This window comes from Carcharhinus amblyrhynchos, chromosome 13 (assembly GCF_965287045.1).
Source record: "Carcharhinus amblyrhynchos chromosome 13, sCarAmb.v2.hapA, whole genome shotgun sequence".
Taxonomy (NCBI): Eukaryota; Metazoa; Chordata; class Chondrichthyes; order Carcharhiniformes; family Carcharhinidae; genus Carcharhinus; species Carcharhinus amblyrhynchos.
Window position 1 is genome coordinate 79,505,310 of NC_137336.1, and position 10,962 is coordinate 79,516,271.

Consider the following 10,962-nt stretch of genomic DNA (forward strand, 5'->3'; position numbering starts at 1 on the left):
ACAGAGACTTTGAATATTTTCTGGGCAGGGGTAAATATATTCTTGATAAACAAGGGAGCAAATGTTACTGCAGGCCGGTGATACATTATGATAAGATCAACAATTATCATTGTGTTTAGCAAGCCTGGTGCTCAATTGTTCAGGCTCGCTTGCTTTTATGACCTCAGTGGGAGAGTTTCTCTCCAGTGAGGAAAACATCTCATCATGAATGGGGAATAGTCTTTGTTGGCCTTGCCAATGGAACTGAAGGCCATTGAGGCCCCCCAGGGAGACCAAGTGCAAGGTGAGATAGTGTCAACACCAGGCGGCAGGGCCTGTGGGGCAGTGCCAGGGGTGGGGCCTGTAGGGTCACTGTTGGGATGAAGCCAATGGGGGTAGGCCAGGGATGGACCAATGGGGGGAGATGGGCCCACTGCCATGCTGCATGTGATTGGTGGTGGGGAGAGGACCTGCTGCCACTCTGTATGTGATGGGCGGGGGGAGAGGTATCCCACTGCCATCCTGCATGCATTCAGTGGGGGAGGGAAGGGAGGCCACAATTGTTCTGGGCAGCGGGGTCATGATCGGCCTGTGTGGTGGGGTGAGACCATGCCTTCTGTTTTAGATCGACTCTGAAAGATCAATTTTACATGGCTCCTGAAATGCAACTCTTGTCGTAGGTCAGTTTTAAATTAATGCTTACATAATTTAACAAATGGATATTTCAACCCATTCTTTAACTCTTCCCGGAATTTACTTAGGGTTAGTGCATAAATGCACGTATTGGTGCAAGAACTCAGAAGCCGTAGCATGAATCCAAATTGCTGAGCAACATATACTGGGCCGTTAAGATGTTTCTCTGCATAATTATAGTTTGTAACTTGCCAGTTTAAAGAATGTACAACATACGTAACCCACAAAAGTATGAAGTTAGCAGACAGAGCAAAGAGCAAAAAAATGGATTTCTTTCGATTGTCTACTTCAGGATCAGTGGGATTCTGTCCATTCCTGTGACCACGGAGCCTTCTGCGGTGCCGATTGGCTACTAAAATGTTCCTGATGGTCAGACCATTGAACACCAAAATCAATAAAATTGGAAGCAGCGGTGTCAGAGTACTATCAATCCACTCATATGCTGTCCATAAGGTTGAGGTATAATAGTCTGGTCTTTGAATGCAGTACCATGGCACATTGCCAACAATGATTGAAGGGACAAATAGAAAATACCATGGAATTGATCTCAAACAGCCAATGACACTCACAGTTACTATAACCACAGATGCAGTTCTTTCCGTGCAATATCTTGCCTTTAGATTCCGGCAGCAAATGGCCACAAACCTATCAAATGTGAAAGCGACTGTGAACCAGACAGAACAATCCAGGGCTGCAAGTAATAAGACGACTCTCAGTGCACACACAGGAGTGATGAACAAGAAAGTTACTGGGAAATAAATGTTATTAATTCGGTTGAGTATGATATTAATGATGACGAGTAGTAAATCAGCTGCTGACATTGCCACTAAGTAGCGGGTGATGCATTTGGACAGACCACAATTTCCTCGAAGAAGGATCAAAATTGCTACTGAGTTTACTGTAAGAAATGAATCAAACAGACACAGTTTAGCACCAAAAGTCTCAACAAAACATCAGTGGAATACAATTTACAATATTATCAATATGTAACAATTGAAATTATTTTATTTTACATATCCATACAATTACCAAGAGCAATAACATTTTAAAGGGTGTGCAATTACGAAATGGATAAAACAGCACAAGATCGAAATAAAGATCAACAGTAAGCCTGAAATAATAGAGTTAAGAAGTTTAAGAAATCTGTAAAAGACATTGACACCTCATTGTCGAAGAATGGCATCAATAAATTCATCAAAAAATCTAACTTTCATATTTTAAATGTCACTTATCAAACTGTGAAAGTGAATAAAACTGAATTCAGACTGAAATATGAAATAGACATCTATCTATTTAAGGATGATTAGCAGTTGAATAACGTTCCTTTAGATGACTTTTCCCTAAAGTTTACAATCCCAGACTCTGCAACCTCTCTCATGTCTTGCTTAGCTACCAACGACCCAGCATAAAACACAGTAGTAAGAAGCAATAAAATTAAAAAAAATTGTAAGAAACTAACGAGGCAGTAAAATAAGAGAGATGATACAATAGGGATTGTTAAGATTAAGTCACTTAAGCAAATTACTATGTGTGTCAAGACTGGACATTATGATAGTCTTTCGAGGAAGAGTAACACTGTGGTCTATCCAGTTCAAGAGATTTTCAATCTTGGTCACTGGGCAGGGTCTCTTGTCTCACTCTTTTTCACCATAGACATTCACAACAAGGCAACGAAACAGACTTTGCTGAGAGATTGAAGATCAGAAAAGGTAGGTGCATATGAGCAGCATTGGGAAGTATGTATGATCGTTTATAACTTGTGCAGTAATGTATCAATTCTATCATTGTACTGGGCAGAGTTCCAATGACAATTTGAAAATGTGAACTTAGTTTTAAAATTATTCATGTTACCAAAATTTAAAAAAATCAGGATATTGGCCATGTGATCACAAAATTGGTGGTGAGAGAGAAAGAAGACAATACTAGTAAATTGTCTCTTTTCCTGGCCAGACGAATGTATGATGTGGAGATACCGGTGTTGGACTGGGGTAAACACAATAAGATGTCTCACAACACCAGGTTAAAGTCCAACAGGTTTACTTGGTAGTAAACACCACTAGCTTTCGGGCTTTGCCCCTTCGTCAGGTCAAAGGACAAACCCCAAAAGTCAGTGGTGTTTACTACCAAATAACCTGTTGGACTTTAACCTGTTTTTTTTTCAGATGAATGTAGGAAGGAATATCTCCTAGGTTTCAATGGTAGAACTATTGATAATACTGATATGTCAGAGTGACAACACTTGAACACACATGGTTTAATTTTAAAAATAGCATCATACTGCACAGAGTGAAAATGCAATAAACAGTGAGGGAGGTCATAACAACTTCAAGAGCAATAGAAAAAGTTATATAGTGGACATGTACAAGTTAATTTACATAGATGTGATGTGTTTCAGGATAATCTCAAAAGACATCTAAATGGCACAATAACAAATGAAATACTGGAGTGAAGGTGGCAGTAATTTTGAGAAGGCTGTTATAAAAAATATACATTACATTTGGCTTTATGAATAATGGCAAGTTTACAGAAGCAAGAATGTTGTGGAAAACATTCTTCAATCACTTGTTATGCATCACCTAGGGCAATACCTTCAATTCTATGCACCAAAATTTAGAAAGTCTTTCATAAGAACATAAGAAATAGGAGCAGGGGTAGGCCATCTAGCCCTTCGAGCCTGCCCCGCCATTCAATAAGATCATGGCTGATCTGTCGTGGCTCAGTTCCACATTCCTGCCCTCTCCCCATAACCCTTAATCCCCTCTCTTATCAAAAACCCATCAACCTGCGTCTTAAAAATATTTAGCGAGGTAGCCTCCACCACTTCAACGGGCAGAGAATTCCAGAGATTCACCACCCTTTGAGTGAAGAAGTTCCTCCTCAACTCCGTTCTAAACCGCCCCCCTTTTATCTTGAGGCTGTGCCCCCTAGTCCTACTATCCTTTCCGAGCGGGAAGAGTCTCTCCACCTCGATCCTGTCCATCCCATTCATCATCTTATACGTCTCAATGAGATCTCCCCTCATTCTTCTGAACTCTAGCGAGTACAAGCCTAATTTATTCAGCCTCTCCTCATAGCTCAACCCCCTCAACTCCGGCATCAGCCTAGTAAACCTCCTCTGCACTCCCTCCAAGGCCAAAATATCCTTGCGCAAGTACGGCGCCCAAAACTGCACACAGTACTCCAGCTGCGGCCTCACCAATGCCCTATACAGCCGCAGCAAGACCTCCCTACTTTTATATTCAATCCCCCTCACTACGAAGGCCAGCATCCCATTCGCCTTCCTGACCACCTGCTGCACCTGCAAGCTGGGTTTTTGCGACTCATGCACAAGGACCCCGAGGTCCCTCTGCACTGTCGCCTGCTGCAGTTTTTCGCCACGTAAGTAATAATCCTTCCTACCATTATTCCTACCAAAGTGGACCACCTCACACTTGCCAACATTAAATTCCATTTGCCATTTCCTGGCCCATTCGCCCAGCCTATCTAGATCCTTCTGCAGACTCTCCCCACCCTCCGCACAATTTGCCGTTCCACCAATCTTGGTGTCATCAGCAAATTTCGACACCCTACACTCGGTTCCCTCCTCCAGATCATCTATATAAATAGTAAATAGCTGAGGCCCCAGCACCGACCCCTGGGGCACTCCACTAGTCACCATCTGCCAATCCGAATAGCACCCATTGACCCCCACTCTCTGCCTCCTATTTGACAACCAATCCTCTATCCACGCTAACACTCTACCCCCAACTCCATGTCCCCTGACCTTCTGCAATAACCTCTTGTGAGGTACCTTGTCAAACGCCTTCTGAAAATCCAGAAAGACCACATCCACCGGCTCTCCTCTATCCACCGCCCTAGACACATCCTCATAGAACTCCAATAAATTTGTCAGACACGACTTCCCTTTAACGAAACCTTGCTGCGTCTGCTCTATCAAGCAATTCCCCTCAAGATGCCTCGCTATTTCCTCCTTGATGACGGATTCTAACATTTTACCTACAACAGACGTTCAAAACTTTTTTAAAATGTTAGAGCAGAGTTTATTAGATTGGTACAAGGAATGGCATAATGCAATTATGTGAAGAGAGTAAAAAGAGAACAGAGAAAGTGAAATGGAGATGCAGTAGAAGAATTTAAATTTCGTCAAGGGTTTTAATAGAGTAGGTAACAATAAATGTTCATTGCAGGAGCAACAAAAACAGTGATATTAAGGTAAATGGAAAAAGCAGAGCAGTATTGAGAGCATGCTTGTTTATTACTCTTCAAATCATTGGTGTATTTGAAATGCATTGCGAGATGGAACGGAGATTGGAGAATCAATTATAATTTTCAACTTGAGTTTGAATTCTAACTTTAAAAAGTGGACATAACATAGAGCAATAAAATGTTTTAAAACAGGATTCATCATAGCTACTATTTATGTACTACATTTGTTTCATATATGATTGGAATACTTACAATATTGATGAGATATGTTATTAATTAAATTTGATTAATAATTGAAAAATGCAATCCCTAGCACCTTTGAGACATGGTTTAACTTCAAGTTACCAATTTGAGACTAAACCGAAGTGGATTAAACTGAAGTATGAAAAAAATTACTAAACCAGTTATTCAGAGTATTTTGGTTCTTGAGCAAACCCAAGTTATAATTGAAGTATAGGACAAAAGATAGAGCTGTGTAAATCACAGTAACATTGTAGCTTAGTAGCTTTTTTCCAAAACTGGTGAGCTGGATTGGAACAAATTTATTGTCGATGATACCTTAATTTTCTGTGTCTCAATTATTCAAAATTTAGAATCATTGTGTTTGCTGTGCTACACAATTATATAAATAGTTTTCCGGGTTTTCTCAATTACACATTAACATGTTATTTAATGGTGAATCGTTGTCTGGTGACCATGTTATTGCATTCCCATATGCCAACCATTTTTTTTCGTGTCATGTAGACAAGAATATCGAGTTAAGGATCAGCCATCATCTGATTGAATGTTGGAGCAAATTTGAAGGACACAGCGGCCTATTCCAGCTCCTAATTCGGATGTTCATACGTCATGTTTGCATGTGAAGCATTGAAGGATGCAAAATCATATTAGGCAATAATAGAAAGTGATTGCTATCAACTCTGCCTCCTGTTATACACAATGGTTGATATTTAATAACATTGTTGACATGGACTTGAATTTCGGCTGCTGCAAACAACAAGTGGGTAAGACAGCATGTTTTGCACCGCATCCAGGGGCAACAATTTAAAACACATTCTAGGATTGATATGAAAATTATAGAATTGCGTAAGAGTTAATTCATTGAAGACAATAAAATACGCACCCAGTGAGTTCAGTATTTATTCCAGTGGGATGACGTTGACCTGTCGCTTTTCATCATGAAGATAAAAATGATGAGTATACTATTTTATCATTTTAATTTTCAGTGCTCTGAGTATAATTAGTTATCTGGTCATTTTGGGAAGGAAGTCTTCCATCCTTACCTGGTCGAGTTACATGTAACTCCAGCAATGTGATTAACTCTCAATTGTCCTTCAAGGACAACTAGGGATTGGCAATAAGTGCTGGCCAGCCAGCGATGCTCAAATCCCACAGATGAACTTTAAAAAAAAACAAATAAAATAAATTCTGTCTAATTACCAGCAATCAAAGTGATATATCAATACATAGCAAACAGTGGACATAAAGATAAATTATTATGTCAGAAATATATTATCCTACTCTTTTATTTTTAAAATGAAGTCATTATTTTTGCATTAAAATAACATTTTTAAAATGCTTAAAACAATTATGCATATCCATCAATTGGTTCCAGTAATTCATTGTGAAGTAGAATTGTGCAGAGTTAAACAAAATAAAGAATAGAGCAGTATTGATCACATGGAAACATATTAAGTTTTAGTAATTGTATAAATATACCTGTTTTGACAGAGACAGAATGAAAAAAAAGACATAGTTTTACCTGTAGCAACAACACAGATACAACAATGACAATACTATTTTGTAGTATAGAATAAGGCACATATACTGGAGTTCAGCAAAAAAGAAGAGAAGCAATTAAATATTTGTGTACACAGTTCAATGTGGGTCGAAAACCTTACCAAGAACACCAATAGCTGCAAGAATTGGGTAGTAAATGCGTTCTATCTGAAAGATTACAGGGTACCCCATTTTCTTGAAATAAAATTTGTTGTGGACTCAGTGATTCTGACTGACTGTTCAAATATTAATGTGTACATATATATTCGAAGCACTCCTATTTATATTGGAGGGAAACCTCCAGTGAGACAATTATCCACACTTCAGACCAGGGTAATTAGTTACAGTAATCTGAAGAAGCAGCCAAACAATCATTTTTAATCTTTTTTTTCTCAGTAACATCAATTTGGAGGAATATTACAGCATAAATAACTATAAAATTATTTAAAAATATCAGAAGAGGGAATAAAAGACTGTTATGATGGCAACACAGTTATAGAGTTATTCATTATTAAAGGAACATTCGATCTGCCTTTTTTTTAAATTCTGATCTATGTACAAACCATTTGGATATGTGGCCTTTCAACTATTGGGACTGAGCATCGAACATTAATTTGCATATTTCCCTTGGAGTTACATATAACTCTGACATGGATGGGTGTTACTTCCTTTCATTAACTTTGGTGTTAAAAATTGAGGAAAAACAGGATTAAAAATTGAAATTGAGAAAAAGTAAAATAATGAAATAGGATGGAAGGGGATTGATAAACCGAACTGTGTGAAGGGTTGTTTTGATATGCCAATGAACATATTAATGAGAAACACAAGTGATTATCTACATAACTGGGAGAAAGCAATGGGCTTAGAAGAGGTGACGCCTAAATGGAGAGATAAGGGAATTGGCACTTGTAAACTAAAAGCTGGGTCTACAGAATAGGTATCATTAAAAGGAAGCAATTATATATTCTTAGCATGATATCTAAAGAAACAGACACCATAGCAGCAGCTACCATTAAGCCTCACCCAGCTGCAGAAAACAGGCACCTGAAAACAAGTTAATACTAAGAGGTTTCATTTAAAATCCAAAACTGAGACACATGGAAAATAAAAGCAGGAGGAGGGCCTTTTGGCCATTTGAGCCTGCTCCACTATTCATTATGATCATAGGTGATCATCCAACTCAGCCTGATCCCAACTTCTTTCCATATCTTTTCATTCCCATCTTGAAAACATACATGAACACATTTCTGACCTACCAGCTCTGGGTTTTCTGCCAGTGGGAGGTGGTGCACTGTTTGTGAGAGGGGAGATTCTCTGAGCCTGCCACTGCCAATGGGAATTCCCATTGAAATCAACCCAACTCCGGTGGGAAATCAACAGGTGGAGGTGGTCTGTTGGTGGGATTGGAGAATCCTGCCGGCATGAACAGCCAGAAAATTCCGACTGCAATGTTTTGGCCTCAACTAGTTTCTGTGGTAGTGAATTCCACAGACTGATCACTTGCTGGGTGAAGACATTTCTCCTGTCCTAAATGCTCTACCTTGTATCAACAGACTATGACACCTGGTACTGGACAACCCCACCATTGGGAATATCCTTCATCTACCTTGAAAAGCCGTTTTAGAATTTTATAGGTTTCTATGAGATTCTCCCTCATTCTTCTGAACTCCAGCAGCTATAAACCTAGCTGACTCAATCTGTGCTCACATGTCAGTCTAGTAAACTTCTTCGCACTCCCTCTCAGCAAGAATTGCAACAATATGTTAGTTGTGGTCTCAGCAAGGCCATGTATAATTTCTGCACCTGAACTTGAACCTTTGTGCCATGAAGGCCAACATACTATTGATGTTTCATTACCTGCTGCATTTCATGCTTACATTCAATGACTGCTGTACGAGTAAACCAAGTCTCCTTGCAAAGTCCCCTTTCCTAAATTATGGCTATTCAGATAGTAATTTGTGTTCCTTTTATTGTTACCAAGCGGATAACCTCAAATTTATCCAAATAAGACAACATCTAGTATTTGCCAGCTCACTGAACTGGTCGAAATTACAAAGAAGAATCTTTGCATCCTCTCCACAACTCACCTTCCCACTAAGCATCATCTTCAAAGTTAAAGATATTACATGTAGTTCCCTCAACTAAATCAATATAACCATGAATAGCTGGGGTCCAAACACAGATCTATCAGGTACTCCACAAGTCAGAGGGGAAAAAGACCAGATTATTCCTACCTTTTGTTTCCTGTCTACCAACCAGTTTTCTATGCATCTCAGCACACTACGCTTCAATTTTGCATACCAATTTCTTATGTGAGAGTTTGTTAAAAGCCTTCTAAAAGTCCAAATAAACAAAATCCATTCACTCCCCTTCAGCAACACCCCTAGTTACATCCTTGAAGAATTCCAGTAGACTTGCAAAACATGATCCTCCATGTATGAAACATCATCCTCCTCCCTTAACCTATGCTGAATCTGACCCGTTCTGTCATTTCTTTCAAATGTTTGTTATGAAATATTCGATAATATATTTTAGAATGTTTTCCCGCTACCAATGTTAGGCTTACTCATGTAGAACTCTTTGTTTCATCTCTACCTTCTTTTTTTAAGTAACGGCTATCTTTTTAAGTAACATTAGCTATCTTTCAATCTGTACAAACTGTTCCAGGATCTATAGACTCTTGGAAGATGACCACTAATGCATCCAAAATGTTTGCAGCCACTTCCCTAAGTAGGATAGGATGTAGATTTTCAGGCCCTGTGGATTTATTGGACTTCAACCCTATGATTTTTCCCAAGAAAATTTCTCTGCGGCTACTGATCGCCTTCAGTTCCTCTCTCTCATTAAATTCTGTATCCCCTAACATTGCAGGTATCTTATTTGTATCCTTATTTACAAAGACAGAACCAAAGCATGTATTTAGTTGGTCAGCCATTCCTTTGTTCCCTATTTCCCTGTTTCTGAATTTTCTTCACCAATCTTTTTCTACTCGTATACTGACATAAAACGTTAGTCAGCTTTCATGTTCCTAGCAAGCATTTTCTTGTACTCATGTCCTCTTTCTTAATCAGTCCCTTGGTTCACCTTTGCTGAAGCCCATACAGTTCTCTCAAGTCTTTTTTTCTTGGCCTCTCCCTTGTATATAATAGCATTTTTTTTTGGCTCTAAGTCATAGTTTGACAATCTTTAGTTTTACTTTGTGCCAGACAACAACAACAGGAATAAACTACTGTTACAGTTCACCCATGTCCTTTTTTATTGCTATTGCCTATCCACCATCATCCTGGGTAAGCCTTACTGTGAATCTGTGCAGACTCAATGGGCTGAAGGGCCTTCTTCTGCAATGTAATAATTCTATGACTCTTTAAATTACGTTTCCCAATCACAGCCAACTCAAGTTTCATATCATCGTAATTTTCTTTACTAAGATTCAAGACCCTGGTATCAGATTAAACTATGTCACTCATTGTCTCTTTGGAAAAGAAAAGTATTGTGTTCCATTCACCCATCCCTAAGGGGTCTCACACAACCACATTACTAATTGTTCTTTCTCTTATTACATAATGCCGAATCTAGAATGGTCTGCACTCTAATCTCGAAGATTATTCGTTCCCTGGAGCTGAAAATTGCTTTCCCGAGTGTGGGCAAATAACCTGTGCATGAAACAATCTGCTGCATTTTGCTCACATCGTTATATAATAATCTATGTTGCTTTGGGAAAAGTGTGATTTTAGAGTTCAAAACAGGTAGGCAATTAGGACAAATAGGCAACCTTACGAAACATTCTGTATGTGGCAATGTGTGCAGTTAAGTGCACTGCCGTTGAGTGATAAAGACATACTGCAAGAAGCAAGTTAAATTAATAAATGTTGCTTATTAATTGATTAAAAAAAGCGAAACGACTGGACTGTTCCTCTATCGTTTGCATATATTTTCAAAGTATATCAAATTGAAAATATACACCATGAAGAACTGGTGTTCCAAGTTATCCTGGTTGGGGGATACCCTCACATTTAACAACAGCATGGATTTTATACTTGGTAGCTCCATTTCTAATGCCATTGTGTGTGCAACATGATCATAACAACTAACTAGTTGCATATAAAGTGTCACCTTATAGGACAAGGAGAGAAGAAAACTGCATGCGACCAAGCACACATCTGTGCATTCTAAGTTCCACTTTAAACTGTAATCAGTCTTTGACACTGGCCCTTGAATATGACAATATTGTTCAACAGAATGGCATAGATGTTCCAGGCAGCATAATTCCTCCTGTTCATTTTCATTGACAAAGATCTCTTTAGC

At 38.9% G+C, this 10,962-nt stretch overlaps 1 protein-coding gene across 1 annotated transcript; it reads right to left on the bottom strand.

The window, feature by feature from the left end:
* Positions 1 to 671: 671 nt before the first annotated feature.
* Positions 672 to 6,849, bottom strand: LOC145351379 (putative G-protein coupled receptor 139). The gene is made up of 2 exons (XM_080200990.1): positions 6,780 to 6,849; positions 672 to 1,570 (listed from the first exon to the last, which is right to left on the bottom strand). Exons 1-2 carry the CDS (start codon positions 6,847 to 6,849, stop codon positions 672 to 674), a joined length of 969 nt encoding a protein of 322 aa, XP_080057116.1.
* Positions 6,850 to 10,962: the final 4,113 nt, after the last annotated feature.

Bases quoted from the DNA above. Each gene is read 5' to 3' on its own strand.
- LOC145351379 (XM_080200990.1), bottom strand. From the start codon at position 6,849: ATGGGGTACCCTGTAATCTTTCAGATAGAACGCATTTACTACCCAATT. The intron at 1,571-6,779 runs GTAAGGTTTTCG...CATTTCTTACAG, and splicing joins TGCAGCTATTGGTGTTCTTG to TAAACTCAGTAGCAATTTTG.